At 37.4% G+C, this 25,772-nt stretch overlaps 1 protein-coding gene across 1 annotated transcript in view; it reads right to left on the bottom strand.

The window, feature by feature from the left end:
* Positions 1-459: 459 nt before the first annotated feature.
* CLDN16 (claudin 16) overlaps positions 460-25,772 on the bottom strand; it is a 78,027-nt gene continuing 52,714 nt past the window's right edge. The window contains exons 2-6 of the mRNA XM_025914101.2: positions 23,701-23,913; positions 9,911-10,013; positions 6,480-6,644; positions 2,452-2,643; positions 460-1,716 (exon numbers count right to left, since the gene is read on the bottom strand). Coding sequence (XP_025769886.2) covers positions 1,583-1,716; positions 2,452-2,643; positions 6,480-6,644; positions 9,911-10,013; positions 23,701-23,814 — 708 coding nt within the window. The 5' untranslated portion in view covers positions 23,815-23,913 and the 3' untranslated portion in view covers positions 460-1,582. The remainder of the gene's footprint in view (positions 1,717-2,451; positions 2,644-6,479; positions 6,645-9,910; positions 10,014-23,700; positions 23,914-25,772) is intronic.

Below are 25,772 nucleotides of genomic sequence, written 5' to 3'. Positions count from 1 at the left end.
CACGCTCAATGTAAATATATGTTCTAGGCTTTCATCATCTTATTTTCACATTGTTTTTAGCTTTATCAACTTAAAATACTTCTTTTGGGGGTCTTCAGAAATTTGCAGCTAAATTTCCATTTTCCAGAGAACTACTATCTAGTTCAGTGGGTAGCCTGTTAAGGTACTGCAAAAGCATTAAGCAATTCATGTGATTTACAAGAAATCAGAAAACCTGAGATTAAATTATATAACTTTATTTTTTTTTTTAATTTTTTTTTTTCAACGTTTATTTATTTGTGGAACAGAGAGAGACAGAGCATGAACGGGGGAGGGGCAGAGAGAGAGGGAGACACAGAATCGGAAACAGGCTCCAGGCTCTGAGCCATCAGCCCAGAGCCCGACGGGGGGCTTGAACTCACGGACCGCGAGATCGTGACCTGGCTGAAGTCGGACGCTTAACCCAGGCGCCCCTAAATTATATAACTTTAAAAACAAACCCTACCATTAAAAAAAAATGTATGACCACAGTGTGAATATGAACAAGATGCTATTAGCAATCATTCACTGATTTCTTTACGTGTATTATTAAATATATAATTCCATTTTTTTTTTTCTCGACAAATAGACATTTTGTGAGAAAAACCTGATCTTTATTTCAGTGGAGAGTTGTGAGAATTTATTTCTTCCAATCAACAAATATTTGTTAAATTTTATCATTTGTCAGATATTTTCCTGGGTGCTAAGGATCCAGTTGGTGGGAGAACACCTGAATCAGTGAATTTTAATATGGTGCATTTCTGAAACATTTTTGGACATCCAATATATAAATGACTGAACTCTCCAGTTTAGCTGTTGCAGCTGTGGTCTAATAATTTGGCAATATATAGGCAAACTTACAGTCACAATAAAATAATACACAGATCTCTTATGTTGTTTACGAGGAAGACAGTGACCACTGCTCTGGTATTAATCTGACATTTGCTTTTGACATTCCAAGTATGGAAGGGACACTTCTTATCTTTCAGTTCCACCAGCAGCTGGTAGATGAAGCTGTTAATTTCTTTTTTCTATTTTAACAGAGTCAGAGTAACAGTAGGGTTTGATATACTAGTTTAAATGTGGAAAATCATCTTCAAAGTTATCAAATAACTCACTCAGTTGAGAACACAAAGAATGAACCAAAAGCCAGAGAAGGAGCTAAGAGGCTGTCAATACCTTCAAAGATTAGAATCTCTGGCCTCTTTTAAAGGTTGCTTTCTAGTCTTAAAGTATCATTTTACTTGAATATCACCATGTCACAATCTCTAATAGCAATAGGAAATCACAAACAAACATTTGTATATCCTAGCAACCTTATCTGCAAATACAGGGCAAGTGTATGTGAGCATGTGCAAGAGGAGGGTAGAAAGGAGGGAGAATATGGGAATAACAGAAAAGGAGCAGTGATAGCAGAATCAAACTTCTTGATTAAGCTGAGCAATTAACTTAGTTGAACATGAGGACTAAGTAAGTGCTCCTAGATCAACCTGCTATTGTATTAACCTAAACATATTGATTGATCATTTCAGGAACATATATACACAGACTGATGTGTGGCACTTTACACTCTCGTGTCCACGGCATACATTTTGGCGGTCTCTGTCCGAGGGTCTATGTATGACTTGGCCATGGAAATAGCTGCATTTGAGTAGGCTTTCCTCATGGAATACGGATAGTTCCTTTCAGGTCCAACATCTGTTGGAAAGAGATAAATGTAGTTGTATAGAAATAATTATGATTCAGTGAACTTTGGGGAAAAATGTCATTTTACACATTCTTCTCATAAAGAGACAAAAATATAAATACTTTAAGAAGGAATCATCTAAGAAGAACCCTAGAATAAAATCTAAGATTTTCATCTGGAAAGTTATTTTTAGATTAAAAGCTTAGGTACTTTCCTTCTTTTTCTCTCCTCCCTCTCTTCTGTCCTTCCTTCCTTCCTTCCTTCCTTCTTTCCTTTCTCTTTTCTTCCTTCCTTCCCTCCTTCCTTCTTTCCTGATGAGGAGATGGATTTTCTTGCTTTTTAACAATATTTTTAGAAACCCAATAGTAATACATTATATTTTTTAACAACAAATATTTGACTCGGCTCTCAGTCTACTTCTCTGTTTAACTCTAGATATAAATTTAGTAGATTAGATGAAGTTAGATATATAATATTATGAACACATTGAAATCATCATTATATATTTAGATATTGGATACAGTTATAGATGTGGTTTTTTCACCCAATATACCACTTATGAGGTATGAGGCTTGAATATTGCAAATCAGTTTTCTTTGAACAACAGAAACTTCTCAAGTGTCATTTTTTATAAGAGGTAGGGATCAAGTAAGCAACATTATTTTGCACTGGTGAGAACTGTTTCTACCAGATTGGAAAGATTGATAATGGAGGCAAGTAAGCGTGCTATTTTATTTTGTTCTTACCTTTGAAGAGGTATAAGCAGCATGTCAGGACAGCACCAGCCAAAAAGCAACCCAGAGACCCAGCCATTCCAAGCCAGCAAGACCAACCAAATTTGTATTGGATGCCAAGAAATATATTGTGCAAAACCAGAGAAGAACGTTCTACATAAACATCAACAGCATACCACACTGAACCAATGATTCCTGGGGCACCTGAAAGAAAGAAAAGTTGCTAAAATAATACAGGCTTTCCAAATGTAAGTTCATGGACTGCTACCCAAAATGGATGGCATCATTTAGAGAGGGATAATAATCATTTGGAGGGGCAATAATAATTGCTATCTATTTTGTGTTTCTTCCAAATTATGTATCAGTTTATACATAAAGAGAAATACAAAAATTTTAAAATGCAGTGTTCATCTGTTTGTGTAAACTTAAAATGATCATTGTGGTTTTCTTTAATTTTCCTCTCTCACATGTTATTTTGAATGCTGTGTAAAAGGAAATATGAAAAACAACAGAAAAAAAGAAAGAACACAAAATTGAAGACAAATAATACACAGCATACGTTCACTCTATTGATTTTTTTTTTTAATTTTTTTTTTCAACGTTTATTTATTTTTGGGACAGAGAGAGACAGAGCATGAACGGGGGAGGGGCAGAGAGAGAGGGAGACACAGAATCGGAAACAGGCTCCAGGCTCTGAGCCATCAGCCCAGAGCCTGACGCGGGGCTCGAACTCCCGGACCGCGAGATCGTGACCTGGCTGAAGTCGGACGCTTAACCGACTGCGCCACCCAGGCGCCCCTCTATTGATTTTTTTAATTAAAAGTATATATCTTTAAGAATATTCTATTCTTCTCTGCCCCACCCCCTGGACCCACAATTAAAGCTGTGTCAGCTACATAATCAGCACCCATATGGAAACTATGTTTTTTGAAGTCAATAATTTTAGTCTGTTGGGCTTAAAAACAAATAACTGGAGTAAAAATTGTCTTTATTTTAAAATAAATTCTTACCTACCACCCACACACCATGAGAGAACAAACTAAGAAATTTTGTTCCTTTTAAACAAAATTTAACCCCGAAATTAGTCTATCTGACAATTTGGCTTGGAATGATGCCAGTAGAGTCTGCTTCTTTTAAAGGTATAAATTGCACATCAGTGCTAAGGTGCAGGAAAAAAAAAGGTGAGGAGCTATAGGACAAAATGCTATGTGAAAATGGTGTTTCACATTCTTTTCTAGGGGGTCTGTGATATGTATTTAAGTCACCATTTCATTGCATTATTTTCCCAGTTGTTTAATGCAAGAAGTTTAAGGACAGATAATGAACACATAACCTTTAGATAACAGGGTATAAATTACCACCTATTTTCTACAATACTTCTAATCTATGGGTTTAAGATGGAAATTCCTTTTTTAAAACTTAGAAACAGATTATGTAAAATTATATATACATATAACACACATAGATACATATATATATGAAATATGCATATATTTCATTTTATACCATATGAAAATAGCATGTCATATATATTTATATATATGTATGGTGTTAGTATTTTATGTATTATATATATTTATTATATGTAATATAATATAATTATATAATATATATCTAATTTCTTCTCTTTTTAGGTTTATTTATTTTGAAAGAGTCGGGGGGGTGGGGGTAGGGCATGGAGAGAGGGAGAAAGAGAGAGAAGTCCAAGCAGGCTCTGCACCACCAGCACGGAGCCCAATGTGGAGCTCAAACTCATGAACCAGGAGATTATAACCTGAACCAAAATCAAGAGGCAGAGGCTTAACTGACTGAGCCACCCAGGTACCCTTGGCATAATAATTTCAAATGATGGTTTCAAGCCTTTGGCAATATCTGGAAATTTAATTTCATCATTTCTTCATCCATTCCTATAGGGAATTTTTCATCAACTGTTATTTTTTTTTTAATTTTTTTTTTAACATTTATTTTTGAGACAGAGACAGAGCATGAACGGGGGAGGGTCAGAGAGAGGGAGACACAGAATCTGAAACAGGCTCCAGGCTCTGAGCCATCAGCCCAGAGCCCGACGCGGGGCTTGAACTCATGGACCACGAGATCATGACCTGAGCCGAAGTCGGCCGCTTAACCGACTGAGCCACCCAGGCGCCCCAATCAACTCATATTTTAATATTTAGCTGATTTTTATTTTTTTAAATAAAAAGGGGCATATATAATGGTATCTCAGAAAGTATTCTGGAACAAAACTGTATGCATTAAATGGTGTTTAAATTTGTTAAATAAAACACATGGTTACATACAAAAGCTCTATGTTATCACTAGGCCAACCTAGACATGAGAATAAATGTCTTAAAAAGGAAAACTTACTAAGTTCTTATGGTTTTTTAATACAACCTAAGGATCATCAGGCCTTGACTCAATGCTTGTGTGAAAAAATTCAGGGAGGCCCCAGTTTTGACTGTGTGATGGGTTAGGCTCTCTGCTATGGGCTCACTCTGTCCACACTGGATCTTTACAACAGCAATTCAGAATAGATTTTATTGCTGGGATGTGGCCTTATTTTGCAGATCAAGTAAAGAAGACCAGTTAAGAAACTGGCCTAAGGTCAAAAATCACATATATATATCTCCAAGTATTAAAAAAATTTAAAAAAAAAGTTTAATGTTTATTTTTGCTACAGAAAGACAGACATGTGTGGGGGAGGGTCAGAGAGAGAGAGAGAGAGGGAAACACATAATCTGAAGCAGGCTCCAGGCTCTGAGCTGTCAGCACAGAGCCCGATGTGGGGCTCAAACTCGGGAACAGCAAGATCATGACCTGAGCTGAAGTTGGACGCTTAACCGACTGAGCCACCCAGGTGCCCCTAAAAAAATTTTTTTTTAAGTAAACTCTACCCCCAACGTGGAACTCGAGTTCCCAACTCTGAGATCAAGATTGCATACTCTACTGACTGAGCCAGCCAGACACTTCTGCAAGTATTTTTAATTCCAAAATCCCTATCCATTCATTTTATACTTCCTGGTGAAGTTATCACTTATATTTGCTTTGCTAAATTTTCACTACTACCATTAAAAAAAAAAAAAAGATAGTTTCCTCTCTGGGGGTGTGCCCATTGGTTTTCAATCTTCCTGCACTTTGGTCTCTTGGACAGTGTATTTTCTCCCAACTTGCATTAAGGTCTTAAGAAGACATCATATTGTGACAGAGGAAGACTAAAGTGAATTTAATGACAGAATTTAATGATGCTTTTTCATCAATAAACACCATGTAAAGTGCTTCTTGACTTGTTTATAAGTCATGCTTGATTTATTATCCTTCAGAATTCCATTTATTCATCTGCCTCTTAAGTGGAGATATAATCTGCTTATTGTTACATTTACATTCAGATGGGTTGGCACATAAGAAAACCTGACATGGGACTTGGCACAACTTAGTTGCTAAAGAATTGCTAAAGAATTGCCTACTCCTACAGTGGGTACAGGTAAGGAGATGGGACCTTGGGACTTTAGGATTTAACTTCAAGAATAATAAAAAATAAATTATTTGAAAAATTTAAACCATTATATAACTTTTTAAATGGTTAAAAATAGTTTGAGGACTTCAATAAACTTTGATCTAACATCGTACCAAAAATTAATTATCTGATTTCACAGCTGAAGAAAGAAGGGCTGATGTGCTCCTTATTCCTTCAATCTAGAAAAGCAAGTCACATATGATGTTAAAATGAACAGCTTCACGGGGCACCTGTATAGCTTAGTCGGTTCAGTGACTGACTCTTGATTTTGGCTTAGGTCATGATCTCAGGGTCATGAGATAGAGCCCCACATTGGTCTCTGCGCTAATACTGTGGAGCCTGCTTGGGATTCTCTCTCTGCCCCTCCCCTGTTCATTTGCACATGTGCACGTGTGCTCTTCCTCTCTCTCTGGAACAAAACTTAATAATAAATAAACTTAAAAAAAATGAACTGCTTCACAACTGCATCCTCCTTCATCTCAAGACTGTAGATGAGCACCTCTACCCCCATCCCTAGTGCAGAGAGTACCTGCTATTAGTAATATGGTTCCAGCAACAAAGCAGATGCGGACTTTGATGTATGGCTCATCAGGGAGGAATTTCACACAGTGGAGACCAAGAAGCAGGGTGATAAATCCAAATCCAGCTAAAATATCTGCAGTAATCATCAACGCTCGAGTTACCACCAGCTTCACTGGAAGATCAGGGCATGTGGTTAAATCATGGTCAGAGGAAGGAAACACGTTAATGTCGAGGTGTGCCAAAAAACAGATAATTACATACATTAACAAATGCCCATTGAATTAGAATTTAAATTTGCATGAACTTGGATTTTTTTTTCATAAAATGCAAAAATATCATGAGATTATCGGTATTATTATTTGTTTAAGCACTGATTATTACTTAGACTTGTCGGCCCCCTAGCAAAATGCTTGGCCTATCGTGTACACTAAATACCTTTTTCCTTGTTTGTTTCTTGTTCTGGAATGAGACTTGTTCACAAGTATTATAGCTGAATACTCAATTGAAAGTAGAGTATCTATTCTGCAGAGTTGCCCAATGAATATTTAAGAAATAAACAATCACTACAGTTGTTTGAAGTTCCATTGAAAAATATACTTAAAATAACTGGTTAAAATTTGGTACAGGGGAGCAGGATAAAATGATTCAAGATGTCTCTTGCCCGTTCAGGCTAATGGGAGCCATCTCTTCTAAAGCCATCTCTTTAGAAGGAGGAGGAGCTACAGAGCTTCTGTTATTTAGTCGAAGACTACTTCTAAAGGCCAGATCATATTCTTTTTCATCGCTTCCAGGGGTGACCCTTCTTGGCCAACATTCCATCTTAACCCTTTAATCTTGCACTGTCAACTGAGCAAATTTCAACTATGGCCAATGAGAATATGTGGTAGAAGGTCCAGGGAAGACGGTATTAGGTAAGTAGAAGTGGAATAGTAGCAATCATCTTCTGCAGTGGAAGCATCCTCAAATGTGAAAACCTCTTGAACTGCGAGTCTCGGTTATGCTAACTTAAAAATGGGAAATTTTGTCAGAAATGGAGGGTTAATTACCTGATGTCAAAACTACTACTATTTTAGCTCGCTAATGGAAAGGAGGAATACAATTTATTCTTTTTGAGGGTATTGTAATTATGTTTTATTTTCATAGTGATGGGGGCTTCCTTGTATTTTAAATAATTCTTCTGCAGTGGTGAGATAAATTTAGGGCTGATTTAGTAATAGATTGCTTGTAAAATGTGGCCAATTTATTTAAAATAAAAAAATACCTTTATAATCCATCTAAGAGGAAATCAATGCATAAAATCAGCTTTTACCTGATTAATAGGTGAATAATTAAGATCTTAATATATGGCATTATTTCAAAAAATTTAGATTTATATTTCTAATTTAGGCCAAATCTAAGGCTTATTTTTCTCAAATTTCAAGAAAGAGAAAAATATGTGCCTAACTAGGCTATATATATAGAAGCGTGTTTCCTACTCAGCACCCCAAGCCAAGCAGTCCCACACTTTGGAGTGCCTTCCTTAAATATTAAGTCCCTTTTGGACCTGGGACCAATAGGGCCAGGATTGCCTTTGAATGGGACACCTTGAAATTGTGACCCTGGTTTTCCCCTCTCCAAGCCTTGATCCTACATATAGCATGATTTCTGATGCTCTGTAGAACTCCAGGACTCATGTCTATGGTATTATCCAGCCAGCCTTATGGCCTGTCCAGTTCTAAGAGGGCAGTTCTGCAGGCAGACTGCTAATGCTAACGAACCAGGAATTTTTTTTCCCAGGTATTGTCTGAGAACTGGCTGCTAGAATAATGTTAAATATTCTGACTGGAGAAAAGGGAACTCAAATTAACTATATCAACAAGAGCCCTGAAAAAAATTTTTGTCTGGGTCTGTATATCCTAGGTCCATAGGACAGTGGGAAAAGTTATCTAATTGTGATTCTATAAAAGATATCAAAGACTAAAAATAAAATTTTATAGGTAATATCCTAACTTAGAGGGTATAGTTGTTATTTTCTTAGAATACATGTTTGTATCTGTAGTCTCTAAGCATATGATGGAATTTCTTAATCAAAAGTAATTACTTTTTAAGATATTATTTGAAATTAATAGGTAAGAACATATTTTAAAATGTGAGCTAGTGCAGGCAAAAGATTAAAAAAAGAAATATTTAAAAATACAATCAGCAGTTTTCTCTGTGCAGTAAGCTTATGAGTGATTTTCTGATATTCTTGTATAAATGTACATAACAACATTTACAAGTTTGAAATATTTTATCTTTATTTTTTTTTCTCCGCTCCCACCATAGCACCACATTTCTGGAATAGCCTAGTGTCCACATGAACTTACATTTTTATTGACCAAATCATGCTTTTTCGTGGATAGAAGTAGGTTACCACAAGGAGGGAAAAAGAGAAAGAATTAAGAAGTTTCAAAAAAAAAATGAAATATAGGCTTTATGAATTAGGTTAAAAAAAAAACACTCAAATCCTAAATAGCAGAAGAAGATATTTTAGAGCACTGCTCCTTTTAAGTGCTTATCCCTGGACTGAAATAGCTGTCCAGGGGAAAAGTCACATTCCAAGCATTTGCTTTTCATTTATCTTCAGAAAAGAAGTTGCCATGCTCTACCATACCCCGTCTGCTTTGAAGGAGACCAAAACCAATTAGCTTTAACAACAGCACCAGTATTTCTTGGCATGATTCAATGTTCTAAATAAATAAATATCTGCTGTGGAGAAATACTGAGAGAATCAATGATAACATTTTTTCATCTATGAAATCTCTTTATTCATAGAAATATGGACCTTGTTAACACCTAATTAAAATTTAAAGCTAAAGGTTAGGAAGAAGAAGGAGCTGGCTTTACTATTTCTGTTAATTGTGTGTCATATGTATTGATTCTTTTCATTCCCTGATCCTCTAATCTGTGTTTTTTTTTTTTTTTTTTTTGCCTATCTCCATGTCTGTTTTTCTCTTTGTCTCTGCCCCCTCTGTTTCCACCTTCTCTCTTTCTCAGCAACTTTCTCAATGAATTACTGTCAACTTCCTATTTGACTTACATCACAGCTAAAAGACATCTCTGAAATGGTTTTCCTCTAATGTGTCAATTCTAATCCTCCAGTAACCACACCCTGAAGAATTCATCTCACTTTGAAAAGTGTTTACTTTAAGTCTGTGTGTAAGACACTCTGCCAGGTATTTGGGGGGAGGGGATGAAGAAGTTAATATTTTTACCTTAAAAGAATGTATACAACATGGAAAAAGATAAAATATGCCCAACGTGTTTCAATTCACGTTTCTGAACTTTTTATGGAAACATTTAAAATGAGACAGAACTTTACCATAGTTCTGTAGAAACACACACACACACACACACACACACAATGAAAACCTGTTTGGGATCCCTCCCTGGCAAGGGGGTTGTCTAAGGCATACATACAGGGGTGTTCGGCAAGGATAGAATCATACTCGTCACAGGTGCGAATCCCATCAAAAACGTTCGTGACACACTCCCACCAGAGGCCTCGGCATTTGGTGCTCACCTAGATGTTGGGAGAAGACACTGTGTGAAACAACTCATGCAGGCACACTCTAGTTCCCCTCGATCAAAGGAAGACCTTGGCTGTTGTGCGTTTGATAGTAAAGTACATTGGTTGCAAGCGTGATCAGAATTCCATTTACAACAAACACAATGTGTTTTACAGTATTTTCCCTTAAGCACTAACAACTAAAGGCTTTCTCCACCAGGAAATGAATTCACTTCCTGATGGGGTGGGGAGGGGGGGCAGTGGTACCTAACTAGATAAAGTCTTCATTACATATAGGCAAATGTCTATGGCTGGTTCGATCGTGGAGTCATGGTTTCACACGGAGACAATTTATGTCACTTTTCCTCTGCTGACATTTTTCATCATAAATAAATAAATAAATAAATAAATAAATATAACAATAAATGCTAACTCTTGACGTCCTGAGTCTATTAAGAATGTACATTAATTTTTCACCCTGATAAACACTGAGTCCCATGAAGAAAGGTATTATTGTATATGAAGTTCACAATTTTACAATAATTGCCAAAGAATGCCATACCTCAGGACAGCAACAAATGAAATATAAAGACCCACAGCTTCTTCCTTTTTGCTCCACTGACACATTACAAATGTTCCAGCTATGATATGAATGTGAACGAACTGAGCATTAATGTCATAGAACCTGACAGCTGGAAACCACTTTTACTTAGAATCATAGTGCAGATGATTCTAAGTGTCCACCTAGAGCTAAAAGACACCAGTGCCCAGAGCCATTCCATGTTTTATCTGTAAGCTGCACATCACAAAAGATTTCCTAAAATTGTAAACATGCCAATGGGAAATAGTTTCAAATATTCTTGACACAGCTCATGCATATGGAACAGAGCTAATATGATTGTTTGTCCTGATTCAATTACAGATTCACATTACCTTGGGATTCTGGGAATAGTTTAGTAAAATTTAACCAAGAATTATCTTGGAAAATAAAAACTTATTTTTTTTTTCCTTAAAGAAAGACTAAATAACAATGTAGGAAGAGAAATGCCAAAGCGGGGAGATTAAAATTGGTGTGAAGAAAGGAAGAGACATAAAACCCTTTGATCTGCAAAAGGAAACCGTATCAGGGAATATTTGTGCTTTGAAGCTTTGCTTGGTGTTCTACCTTGCAGGTGTATTGTGTGCCAAATAAAACTTTACTGCTTGTTCTTCCACTACAAATGTCAATGTTGTACTTCTATTGCCCTTTTATAGGTAAAATACACATAATCAGTAATAATAAATCTATATTGAGTCCATACTGTGAAGCAGTTACTATTTAAGTATATTATTATCCCATTTATTCCTTAACTGCTCCTGTGAGACATCAATTACTATCAGCTATTTTACAAATAAGGAGAATGAGGAATAGAAAAGGTAAGTGATAACCCCAAGCAAGCATAGTTCACAAATATGGCAATCTGTGTGCTTGCTCTTAAGCACCGCAGTATACTTAAAACCATTTTAAGAAATTCCAAATCCGTTTCAGGCTAGAGTACTCCAGCACTGAAAATGAGAAGATAGCTTGGGGTGAAGGGTTATAAACCCTAACTTTAATCTTGTCCTATGGCTATTATTCTACAAACCTTCACTTTGGCTTGCTCTTCCTAAGGTTAAAACTGAAGGGATGCTTTGGGGATATTATCTGCCTCAGGAACTGCAGTAACCAAAAATTTAACACAGATCTACTTTGTGAAAGGTAACATACCAATTTTTTAATGATGGATGTGAGCATCTCAAGTTAGATATGCATGCAATTTAAGCTGCCACTAAAAAAGTATAGACTTTAAATCTAAGTTGACACTTTTTAAATGTGTTGTATCTTTGGGCAAGATCTTACCCTTTTTTGAGCCTCAATCTTCTTATCTGCGTAAAGGAGATAGTGCTAGGATAGTTATAAGAATTAAAAAATTACAAACACACAATATAAATGATTTGCTCATAAGTGATCTTAGTAAAGTACTTAAACATCGTAACAACCTGAGTAGTGACAGTGTTCAACATTGCTAACTAACCACAATCAAAGTGAAGAAGGGTAGGTATGATGGGTTGAATGATGCCCCCTCCCTCACTTCTCCCACCAAAGATTTGTCTAAGTCCTAATCCCCAGAACCTATGGATTTTTGGATGTTATCTTTTTTGGAAAAAGGGACTTTGCATATGGCCAACTAATCTTTGACAAAGCAGGAAAGAACATCCAATGGAAAAAAGACAGTCTCTTTAACAAATGGTGCTAGGAGAACTGGACAGCAACATGCAGAATGAAACTAGACCACTTTCTTACACCATTCACAAAAACAAACTCAAAATGGATAAAGGACCTGAGTGTGAGACAGGAAACCATCAAAACCCTAGAGGAGAAAGCAGGAAAAAACCTCTCTGACCTCAGCCGCAGCAATTTCTTACCTGACATAACCCCAAAGGCAAAGGAATTAAAAACAAAAGTGAACTATTGGGACCTCATGAAGATAAAAAGCTTCTGCACTGCAAAGGAAACAATCAACAAAACCAACGGAATGGGAAATGCCAACTAAAAGGCAACCAACGGAATGGGAAATGATATTTGCAAATGACATATCAGATAAGGGCTAGTATCCAAAATCTGTAAACAACTCACCAAACTCCACACCCGAAAAACAAATAATCCAGTGAACAAATGGGCAGAAAACATGAATAGACACTTCTCTAAAGAAGACATCCAGATGGCCAACAGGCACATGCTCAACGTCGCTCCTCATCAGGGAAATACAAATCAAAACCACACTCAGATACCACCTCACGCCAGTCAGAGTGGCTAAAATGAACAAATCAGGGGACTATAGATGCTGGCGAAGATGTGGAGAAACAGGAACCCTCTTGCACTGTTGGTGGGAATGCAAAATGGTGCAGATGCTCTGGAAAACAGTGTGGAGGTTCCTCAAAAAATTAAAAATAGATCTACCCTTTGATCCAGCAATAGCACTGCTAGGAGTTTACCTAAGGAATACAGGAGTGCTGATGCATAGGGGCACTTGTACCTCAATGTTTATAGCAGCACTCTCAACAATAGCCAAATTATGGAAAGAGCCTAAATGTCCATCAATTGATGCATGGATAGAGAAATTGTGGTTTATATACACAATGGAATACTACGTGGCAATGAGAAAGAATGAAATATGACCCTTTGTAGCAACGTGGATGGAACTGGAGAGTGTTATGCTAAGTGAAATAAGCCATACAGAGAAAGACAGATACCATATGTTGTCACTCCTATGTGGATCCTGAGAAACTTGACAGAAGACCATAGGGGAGGGGAAGGAAAAAAAAAAGAGGTTAGAGAGGGAGGGAGCCAAAACATAACAGATTCTTAAAAACTGAGAACAAACTGAGGGTTGATGGGGGTTGGGAGGGAGGGGAGGGTGGGTGATGGGTATTGAGGAGGGCACCTATTGGGATGAGCACTGGGTTTTATGGAAACCAATTTGACAATAAATTTCATATTTAAAAAAAAGGAAAAAGGGACTTTGCATATGTAGTGAAGTTAAGGATCTTGAGGTAATGAGATCATCTTGGATTACCCGGGTGGGCCCCAAATTTAATGACAAGTGCTTTAATGAGAGACACATAGAAAAGAAGGTAATATGACCACAGAGGCAGAGATTGAAGTGATGTGGCTGTAAATCAAGGAATGGAGTAGTGACCAGAAGCCAGAAGAGGAGAGGAACAGATTCTCCCCTAGAGCCTTCAGAGGGGGCACAGCCTTGTCAACACCTTGATTTCAAACTTGTAACCTCCAGAACTGCAAGAGAATAAATTTCTCTTGAGTTAAGCCACCAAATTGTGGTAATTTGTTATGGCAGCCCTAGGAGACAAATACAGTAGGTATGATTGGTACAGAGCTGTTATACTGAAATAGAAAACAGGACTTCTCATAGCTTATTCCTGTTCAGTCCCTCAATTAACAAGAACATACTGGATCCAGTTTACACCAACCAGAGCTAGGTTATACGGATTTGAAGTCACTGTTCCATAATTAGACAGTGACTGTCCATAATTCCTGCTGTCTAACATAGCCCCATTAAAACAAACAAACAAACAAACAAACAAACAAACACTCCTACTGTGGTATTTCTTTTTATATATGAGGTTATTTAGAAAGGAACCTGAGAGATATATGTAGGAATACTCATTTTACACTAAAAAAGAGTCTCTTGGCAAAATAATCCAGCAGTGGTGTCATTTTCAAGGCTATTGATCATTTACCTGCAATGACCATATTTAGAAAAGCAATGAGCTCATTAGAGGAAACAGGAATCTAATTTCATTAGGTATTAATGCTCAGGGGCACACTATTAGATTGCTTGGTATTCACACTCGGTTAAGGTACGTGAGAATAGTGGCTGTAATTAACTAAACTTCTGTGTTAATATAGCACTTACTGGAGACACCCTTAAAGGTGCCTTTGTGCACAAAGACAAGGTTAAAATTTTTTATGGTATTTATCATATTTAGGGAAGCCCTCCTTGGCTATAATATATAATCTTCACTTACTTATTCCTGTGTTATACAGAGGCTTATTAAGAACTCTCTCAAAGGCAAGTAAATCTAAATTCTTAAAAGTTTTAAGACAAGGTTCTGTTTAAAAAGGAGACTGATGCTTCAAATGTTATGATTAACCTTTCTTAAAGGGCAAAAATGCAAAATGTTAACTAATAATTCTTATCTTGCAGGGTCATTCAAAATAGAAGATTGCAATTTTAAGCTTACTCTTCTAACATGCAATTTATACATTATTAAATACAGATAATGATACTAGAGGGATTTCTATATTATTTCAATGAATATCTGTCCTGACGTGAGATTATCTCCTAAATGGGGAGAACTCAGTTTATCCAAGATGTAACAATAAAAGCACAAGTCACAAACATGAGGCTGGCATAAATCTCTTAATATTATTTAATTACAATAGTAAAACAGAGATCTTATAGAGCAGTCCATATTTCTGCTTTCCTTTGGCAACTTAGTCATGCTGGCCACCTGGACTCCTCAGTCCCACATAACAATGATTAGCGCCAAGGGACTGGCTGCTTCCTTTAGATGGGGCTTGTACTCACAGTTTTCCTCCCCCTCCCTCCTCCCCCAATCTGCCTCTCTCAAGGATGTTGGTTACCTGGTTCCTAACAGCATTTAACTTTCTCACTCCTCGTGTATAATAATGAGAATGACTCCCTTTGCCTTCAATTTGTCAAATTTCTACCTATCCTTCAAATGGCACTTCAAAGATACTCCTTCTTCCAAGAAGTTCTCCCAGTTTCTCCAGCTAGGGTTAATTTATTCCTAGATCATACCATAATCTGTGCATATTTTCTATAGTATTTACAAATTGCATTACTATTCTTCTGTGCATTTGCAGACATCTGTCTCCCAAGTCTGTCTGTTGTCCTCTTTCAAACTATATTCATTAAAGATCTGCCATGTGCCAGTCAACAGACTAACAAAATGCTGGGGATAAAGCAAAGCCCAAGAAAGGTATGGCACCTCGCTTCAAGGAGCTTACAGACCCTCCTGCTTGGAACATAATGGATGCTCAAAAGATGTTTATTAAGAAAAAAAAATTGGTCACTTTTTCTTTTTTTTTTTTTTTTGAATCTTTATTTCCTTTGAGAGAGAGACAGAGACAGAGACAGAGTGCGAGCAGGGGAGGGGCAGAGAGAATTCGAAGCAGGTTCCAGGCTCTGAGCTGTCAGCACACAGCCTGATGCAGGCTCCAAATCACGAAAGCAAGTTCATGACCTGAGCCAAAGTCAGAAGCCCAACCGACTGAGCCACCCAGGCGTCCTGGTCACTTTTTAAAATTCACATTAACTATCTGTCTTTAGATAATGGTTACTGATACACTCTATGCACAACTGGTGCTTAATATATGCTTCTGACTTGACTGAATGGATAAAACAGCTGAATCTAGGAGTCAAAGAATTATGATTTAGACTATAGAGTTAATACTGATTTATTGTCACGCTGGACCCTATCTACTCAACCAGCTCTGGGAAGTAAGTGCTTACCACAGGACTCGGGATGAGCAGGATACCACTCAGAAAATTCTTTAGGACACCATACTGACCACGTATCTTCCCTGTTGAATTTATAGTATCCTAAATTAGTTCCTTAATCCTGGGATTTCCTATTCCCATCTCTTTAGCAACTTCCCATTAAGGCTTCTCTACCCTTGTCTTTGCCATTTTTTTTCCTTGTCACTTTGGAAATATTTACAGACAGCAACATACAATTTTGCCTGCCTTGTCTTGTTTCCTGTAGTACTGGATGTGTTTGTCTTGCCTCCATGTATTTTATATATCTTTTGGGAATTAGAGAAACTTAAAAATACTTTAATTAATCGGCATTTATTTTTCTTCCAGCTGTGTGGGGAAAAATATATTTATATACTCAATAGTTTTAATAAATATGTATCGTTGGCTGGCCACTATAAAATAAGATTTTTCTTTGTCAATGCGCATTAAGTTATAAGTGCATATGCACTGAGATGTGTGTGTAAATATAATACATAGAGAGAGAAGTATGCATAAACCAGAAGAAAAGTAGAAGAAGCCATGAAGATGTACTATTTTAAAAACCACCTTGCACACACATATTATAGGAATTTATGCTTTTCACACCACTTTATCATTCTTGTGTTAATGTTCTTTAATACAGAAGATACAACTTAGCTGTTACCAGTATTTACTTAAATATATTCATTAAGATGCAAAACCTTAATAATTCCATAGTAAATAACATACTTTACTACTAATACTTGAGACAATTTCAATTTTAACATGAAATGCATTTGAGTTTTTTTTATACCAGGATTCTGAACTTTTCATTTTAATATTTTATATTATTGGGACACCTGGGTGGCTCAGTCACTTGAGTGTATGACTCCTGATTTTGGCTTAGGTCATGATTCCAGGGTCCTGGGATCAAGTTCTATGTAGGGATAAATGCTGAGCATGGAGCCTGCTTAAGATTCTCTCTCCCTTTCTATCTCTCCCTCTGCCCCTCTTCCCCACTCATGCTCTCTCTCTCTCTCAAATATATATATATATATATATATATATATATATATATATATATATTACTATCCCAAGGTCTAAAAGAACTCAAAACAGTCATTTATAAAGGTAAAGAAGCAAGATTAAAGTAAGCATAATAGATGTTACCTTTCCTTTCCTCTCCATTTATGTGCCACGAGTTATTTGCTGAAATACATTTGGTTTAGATCTGCCTGTTTATTTGTGGGAGGCTGGCTAAAAGTAAAAATGGCAAGAACGAGATAATACTTACTTAGTAGGTGAAATGGTCTTCATGGTTATATTACCTAATTTACATATTTGAACTAAACATTTCTATTTTTTTAAGTTTATTTATTTATTTTGAGAGAGAGACAGAGTACACGAGTGAGAGAGGGGCAGAGAGAGAGGGAGAGAGAATCCCAAGTAGGCTCTGCTCTGTCAGCTCAGAGCCTGATGTGGGGCTCAGATTCACGAATCATGAGATCATGACCCCAGCCGAAAACAAGAGCCAGACACTTACCCGACTGAAGCATCCAGGCACCCCTAAATATATCAGTTTTAACATTTATTGTTTATTTAAATCACACGTTTAATCATCTTAGAATGTTTCTGAAAGCATGGCATCCTAACTTTGCAATGACTACTGCATCAGTTGTGACAGATCAGTGTTTGCTGAGTGAATGGTAATAAAATATTAGTTTACTTTTTCCTTTCTTCGTTTCTTCATTTCTGTCTTTATTTAAAGCACCAGGCAGAAAAAACTATATTCTCTGGACCAGAATACACTCTTCACCAACCTTATTGTACATCCCAGGGAATTAGATTTTTATTCCTGCCTTTTTAAAAAAAGGGGCGAAATCCATATCTTCAACAATTTTAAATTGTACTAAGATTAAAAAGCCTTGCCTACAAAATGGTGGTGGTCTCCCCACAGAGATACTTTTCATTTATGGCTCAATGTGTGATTTCCAAAGATCACATCGCATGATATTCATTCTTGTCATAAACATGCCAAGTATCTTAATAGATGCGCCCTGTCAGTTCATGTGAATCATGAGTTTCCATGATGTGGAAATTGGTGTGAAGAGGAGGAGATCATGAGATGAACAAGAGAATATTTGTAGCCGCCAATGTCTGCTGAATGAGTTTGCAATGAGTCGGGAAAGTAAAACCAGTATATATATATATATATATATATATATATATATAATCAGAGTACATGCAGGTATGATAATTTTAACATTTATTTTATATCCAAAACAACTGCGGCATCATTAATGTAATTAGAAATCCCAGGGAAGAACCTGATCATGGGGATAAAATAAATCCAAATGTGAGAAACCTTCATTTGAGGTAATAAAATTTTAATCATAATAGTGCTTGGTGTATAGCAAATTCTCAGTAAATAATTAATGCAAGATTAACTGAAAACGGATTAATCTTGTGAAAACATTCTTTCCCTCTGATAATTGAAAGAACTTTGCCAAGAAACTACTTTTTTTTTTAATTTAAGTGTGGTATATGAAGAATTTCATATTTTCTAATATAGTTAACGAACTAATAATAATAATTCAGTTTATTTTTCTTTCTAAGATGCATTTAGGGGCACCGGGGTGGCGCAGTCGGTTAAGCATCCGACTTCAGCCAGGTCAGGATCTCGCGGTCCGTGAGTTCGAGCCCCGCGTCAGGCTCTGGGCTGATGGCTCAGAGCCTGGAGCCTGTTTCCGATTCTGTGTCTCCCTCTCTCGTTGCTCCTCCCCCGTTCATGCTCTGTCTCTCTCTGTCCCAAAAATAAATAAACGTTGGGAAAAAAAAGAAAAAGAAAAGATGCATATAATAGGTAACTCATGCTACTTTGTCTCTATTGTTTGCTCTTATTCCCTGGTTAGATAAAAAGGAAACAGTCATAAGTATAAAAATGGGCAAACCACAGCTCAGAGAAGTGAACAAAATTTCTCCAAGAGAATCAATAGCTAACACAGGGATAGAACTTAAATCTCATATCTCTACCTTCAGTGAACATTATACAAAATGTCATCTCCTCCTCCAGAACAAAAACAAAACAATAAACTGCAAATAGACAATAATATATCTCTCGTTTATTGACTGATTTGTATTTGCCCGGGACTGTGGTAAATGCTTTAGGTACACAAGCTCATTGAATCCTCACAAGGCACTTATTACATTATTATCCTCCCTTTACAGAAGAAAAAATGTGCTTTATAGCAATTTAAATGTCTGCTATTTAAAAGCATACAGGTATTGCCTGGGAGTGTGGGATTTAATCTAGGGTCCTCTCACATCAAGTCCAACCTGTGAACTTTCCCACTAGAAAGCATTGTACTCCTGGCCCCCTCGAGGTGCTGTATAATAATCTCAGTGAGGAAAAAATAGTGGGATGGTCCAGGGACATTGCTGCTTAATGACTTCTGTACAGAGACTCGTTTTCCTCCATTTGAGCTCTTGGTGAGTGACTCCACCATTCCTCTAATTGCTTAAAAACAGTAAAGTGGATTTCAACCTTGGCTTGTCCCTTGAATCAGCTCCTTTCTCCACATGCACTTATTAATCCTATCCATTCAAGTTCTTTAGAGCTTCCCATATCTTCACGTCTCTCTATGCTGGCTGCCTCACTAGTTCAAGCCATCAATGTTTCCCTCCTGTTCTACGGCAAAGACCTCCCAACTAGTCTCCTACATTTCCTTCTATTCATTCTAACCTTTCTCCATAAGTAGCCACAACAATTGATATTTGTAAAACACGTGTGCATATTTGTTTACAGTGAAACACCTTTCACTACAGTGTAAGATCTATATTTTACTTGAACACAAAGCCTTTGATGACCAAGCTCCTATTGTCTCCTCCCTACATTAGAAATTCTTACCATGCTGACATAGTCCAAAGCCACATATATTGCTCTCATACCTGGATCGCTGCCCATACTATTTCCTGTGCTTGCAATACTCTCTACTTCTTCCTTACTCACCTGTCCTTAGGTCCTACGCTAGGTGTTTCTTCTGGGTTGCCTTTACTCATTCTCTAAGACTGGGTGAGCCAGTCACTCAGAGTTATTTGTTATCATGGCACTTGTCACACCGTATGGTAACTTTCAGTTCACTTGCCCATAACTCCCAGTAATGTTGGGACAACCCAAGGTAGATCCAGGTCACATATTCCTTCCAAACCTCTACCCACTGCAACCCCAGGGGGACAGAGGTATCAGACAGTATTTGTGGAATGAAAGAAGATAGAAAGAAAATAATAAAAGGAGAGAGAGAGAGGGAAGGAAACAGAGATGAGGGGGAAATTATGGGAAGGAAAAAGAATAAGTAAGGAGAGGAAGAGCATAAGGGGTAGAAGAGGGAAAAAAGGAGACAGGGAAAAAAGGAGAATGGAGGTAGCTAGAAAAAGAGGGTGGAGGGAAGGACAAGAAGAAATAAGTAATGAGGAATGGAGTAATATGGAAGGAAGAACATAGGAAGTAACAGAGAAACAGAGAGGGTTTGCATTAGATTCCAAATGGAAGTTTCTGGGGGAGACTGTAGACACCATGGGTCCTTCAGTGAGTGGCCATGACTTTGGGATCACAGACAGTCATAGTCAAGGAGTCCTTGTGTTAAACAACATGAAGACTGAGGAAGGATCTTAAAACTATGGAGTTTACTTCATCTTCTAATTGAAGAAACTGAGCTAATTGAAGACATAGCGGGGGCTTGCTCAATGGAAGACAGGTAAGATGCGAACACAGGCTGGAATAATCTCGAAGCCCTAGATCTTTCCACCCCATCAGTCCTCCCAGAGACACAGGAATCAGTAATGGAGGAGCAGGGCCCCCGGTCCCTGGTTTGGAGCTGTGCACTGTGCCATCCGTGTGCCGTTTCTTTTCTCCTAACATTTTTACTTAATGCAAAGAACTTTCTTCAAGGGAGGCATGAGTAAGGCAAAATAATGTTTTATACCATTTTGAGTATGCTGCAGTAAGACAAAAGAGTATTTGAGCTCTTTCTGCCTTGTGCTCCCGGTTATTCATCTTAATCCTCTAACAAGCCTTGAGTTTTTACTCATTCTGTACTTTTGCCATGTATCCTCTCGTCTAGAAGGCCCCTGCTGCCATTTCTACCTTTTGAAGTCCTTTTGGAGGCTTTGCTCAAATGCCTTTTCCTCCCTGAGGCCAGCTTCAATGTCCTCAACAGGAAATAATCATTCTATCTTCTTTGCTTCAATGGTATATTGTTCATTTCTTTCTCAAATATGAACTGGCCTATGCCTTTCATTATAGTTCCATGTGTATCTTTTTTCTCTACTAAATGTCCACTCCTAGAAGGCATGACCCATTCCCGCTTTATCTTCGCCTCCCCTAGGAAGATTAGCCCAGTACTTTTTATATGTCATACATTCCATGTTTGTTACGTTGAATTGAACTGTTGAATCCATTTTCCATTTTCCATCTCCATCACTCTAGAAGATTAACAAAGCTAACAAAGCTAAAAATTCATAATACTCCTTTTTGCTTAAATACTGCACAGGTGGGTTTTTTTTAAAGCACTTTTACTGTGTTAACTTTTGTCCAATAGTTGTTTAAAGTGAGCTGCTCATGTGGACCAAAAATGATACATACATAAGGAAGGAAGCAAGGAGCGAGAGTAACAGACTTGAGTCAGTGGGTATCCGAACACTGAAATCTGTGGATAATTGTATGCCTTCATATATTGGCCAACTGAAGGAGCAATTATTACAAGAGGTCCCTGTCGCATTGAAAATACTGACCAATAGAGATTGTTGGAGAGCAGAAGCCTCATTTGTTACAGTTTTTCTTTTAATGTGGAAGCGTCTTGGAGAATGTTTGCATAGTATGTTTCAAGTATGGGAAATAAGAAAGAAGCTAAGAAATGCTAACTCTTGTCCAAAGTTAGCAAGGATTTACTTGAGGTGAATAACCTGGACTGCTCATACCATTCATTTTAACTAGAAGTGTTCTTGCACAGAGCAGATGGCAAATTGGTTGGATGTACTGAAATACAAGCAAGAAAATGCTTTAAATGCCGGGACTCTCCATCTCCCTCAGCAAGGTCTGACCCTTCCTAAACTTCCATTCTTGCCAAGGGAAGTTAGTATTTCTGTCGGCTTAAGCAGAAAGATTTTCAAATTGTTTCAGAAAATATTTTAACAGTGCTTTTAGATGAGATTTTGCATATTTTTCAAAAATAATTTTGTGTGTGCTAGAGTCCAATATATTTCTAAATTAATCTCCTACTACTGGCAGTCAGGATTCTGGGGAGCTAATGGCAGCAGACATTTTTATCTGCACTTTTCTCTGAGCACTGTTCAAAAGGCATTCTTTTTTTCATTCACCACTTACATGCGAGGCCAGATAAAATACATCACTGGACTCACATATAGCACACATCCTTTGCAGTATTTCAATTCTATCGCAATTTTCAGGCACATAATTTTCTAGCTCTAAAGAAGTATTTATAACTCTGTTGGTTTTGAAATGCCATGTAGAAGTCAGAGGAAAATTAAAAGCTAAATATAAATAAATAAATAAATAAATAAATAAATAATAAATAAAGCAAGCCAAAATAATACACAGCAGAATAGAAAGGTCATTACTTTCTGTTTCTAACTGTAACATGAGAGTCTAATAAATAAAATTAGGAGGAAAAAAATATATAAACTAGCTCTTGGGTATCTTTCCTAAACTTCATAGAGGTGATATTATAGCATTTGTTAGAACAAATTGTTCCCCTCAGGATATAAGTAAGAGAGTTGTTGCATAGTCATTGAGTTCCTGATATATTGTTTCTTTTCTTACCTACTTTTTCTGAAACCTCACTAATGAACAGTAGCTGATTTTGAAGATTTGATTTTTAATCAGTTCTACCTTCCTCACATTCCTATAGCCGCAGGAAATTACTGTAAATTTCAAAATGGTTTCTTTCTGAGCTTCTCCAGTAAGAAAAATAAAATCTGCAAATGTGAACCACTCACTCATTTGTGTTAACAGTTGGCTTCCAAGAGCAACTTATTTTTGAGAGTTTCTTAAATCCATATCTGTCCCCCATACTTTGGGACCCACTGGAAAGATTTGTTCTTCCTCTCGCTCCTACTTGGAAACACCTTAAAATAACAATTCCTCTTATGTAGGAAATGGGTAGGTTTTTATACACCTTGAGCTTGATTACTCAATTTCTTAGATTATCACTCTTTAAGAGAGGCCAGTCATAATGCTGTCATCCAAATTAGAAAATGGTTATGAGAAAGGCTGTCACTGGAATGTTATTCTAATTTAGTATAAGCAGCAGTGGAAGAGGTGAGTTTCTAGAAGACTCAGTGGCAGGGATTATGTAATTACACTTATGCAAATTTATCCTTAAGAAAAAAGAGGGATTATCCAGTTACCTCATCTATATAATGGGATAATAACAATGCCTACCTCATAGATCAGCTGTGAGGATTAAATGAGCTAACATAAGACTCAGTAAGTAGTAAGTAAGGAGTAAGTCCATCCACGTTGGCTATTATTTCTATCCCCAGTAAGCATCCTGAGACAGCGGGGCTGAGAGAAAATTTGGACAGGCTTGGGTCAGAAAAAGAAGGTGCTGACTTCTTACCTCCAGGGAATCGTCAGCATTCACCATCCAACAGTCTGTCCAGGTGGCCACAACCAAGAACCCAGTAGAGAAAAAGGCAAAGAAGCAGGCGGCGTACTGAAGAAGATCCCTCATTTTAGCAAGCAGCCTGTCTGGAAGGGACACATGGGCAGCTGCGAGCCCTGAGCCCACTCAGGTGGCTGGAACGTTGTCAGTCTTCTGAGCTTCTGGTACCTGGGGATGTGAAAATACCGGTCTTTTACTTTTCCTCACACCCCACCGCAGACGTCTTAAGTTGTGGTAAGAGTAACGCGAACAGGCTGTAACCCACAGAGGGGTCCTGGAGGTCATTATCCAAAGCAACCAGCCTCCAATCAGAAGCCAGGTCAGTGAAAGGGCTGAGTGTGTTTTGGGTGGGGGAGAAAAGGCACTGTGGTAACATTTTCGGGCCAGACTGTGGGCTAATGTGAGGTGATGGTCACCCGAGGCACGTGCCAGCGCCAAGATGGAGAGAAGAAGGGTCACACCCCATGCTGACGCCTGTAAACCGATCTTTCTCAGGCCCTCCAGGGAAAGTGAGCTATTCTCCTCCCCCTCAGTAAGGAGGCTACACGGTTGACTGAGTGCTCTTTTATTATGAGGACTATTTTAATATTCGTTGACTACCTTGGACAGACAGGCCACTGGTGAAACTATGCTAAACAAGTGTTTGCTCAAGGGAGTTTGCATTCCACAGTGTTGGGCAGAACAGCTCCTTGAAGGGTTTCCAGCACCCTCGCCCCAGGTGGAGTCACAGTTCCTAACCTTCTGGCACCACAGAGTGGGAAGGCATGCGCAGTTTCATCGTCAGTTCTGTGTGTAAATCCTTGCTCTGAAGCTTATAGGCGGAGGGCACTTGGGCTGTGGGTTCTGGAAAACCGGAGGTACTAATACCATCTTCATGAGACATTTGTGAGAATTGTCTGATATCGTGTCTGTATATCATTTAGGACAGTATCCAACAAAAGTAGTTAAGTGGCAAATATTAACATGACCAAGAAGTCCTTATATGGTTACTTTTCTCCCATATATTCCTGACTGAATGCATGTCAAAAAACAAGCGAACAAACGAACAAAAACACCTGTTTATGTTAGGGAAAAACATTTTTAAAAAGTTTTTGATATAACATATACAACTGGAGCTTTACTTTTATCTGAATGGGTAGTTTTATTGGGTAAAAATATTCCATAACCAGTAGTCTTTTTAAAATACCTAGAAGAGCATACACACACCCATTTTATCATAATCAGATAGACTTCTCTAAACTAAAACACAGCACTTAAGTGTAATAATTAAAACTATATTACATGGTTCTTAATCCAAGAGAGAGAATACAAAAGGGGTGAGATAGAAAAAGAAGAGGGTGGTGAGGAACAGGAAAAGAATTACAAATAGGCCATTACTTTGGGAAGACTCAGCTACTAAGTTATTTTAGGAATGGCTCAAGGAAGGATTACTTTTTTTCCAACTTAAAAATGATTGGGTTATACTCTTTAGGGTAAAAGGCTAAAATCAGTATTGATACACTATCCTTCAAGGATATATTAAAATAATAACTTTTTATAACTGAAACTTGTTATTTTCTCATTTTAATTCATTTGTGTTCAAATATATAAAAATGTAAATTTAAAGTTAAGAGTAAATGCATAAGTTTATGTAAAACCATATGTGGAAGATAAACTTAACTGTCACCATAAACGAGGATACATATGTTAGAGGTAGTTACTGTTAGTTTGTAAGTTGCACTCGAGATGCTTTCAATTTTACTAATTTTACTGACTTACTTTACTTAACAATTGGGAAAAATAATGCTTATTGTTTGAAGTGTTCATTCAAGAATGGAATTATCTATGGTGTAAGGCAGCCACAATGCATACATACTATTTTGCTGAGTCACAATTGAATCTTTCCCTGTGCCCTAAAATCTAAAACGTTCATGCTCTATTGGTCTGGGAGAGGAAACCCATTCCAAAAGCACACAACCCGTTACAGGAAAAATCCCGGACTTAGCAGCTAGCTTTCCACCTAGGGACCTTTCACAATGAACTATTCC

Source organism: Puma concolor, chromosome C2, assembly GCF_028749965.1.
Source record: "Puma concolor isolate L17-30 chromosome C2, mPumCon1.1.hap2, whole genome shotgun sequence".
Classification (NCBI taxonomy): domain Eukaryota; kingdom Metazoa; phylum Chordata; class Mammalia; order Carnivora; family Felidae; genus Puma; species Puma concolor.
Note: the sequence above shows the minus strand (reverse complement) of the source record. Positions and strands in the feature narration are given on the sequence as shown.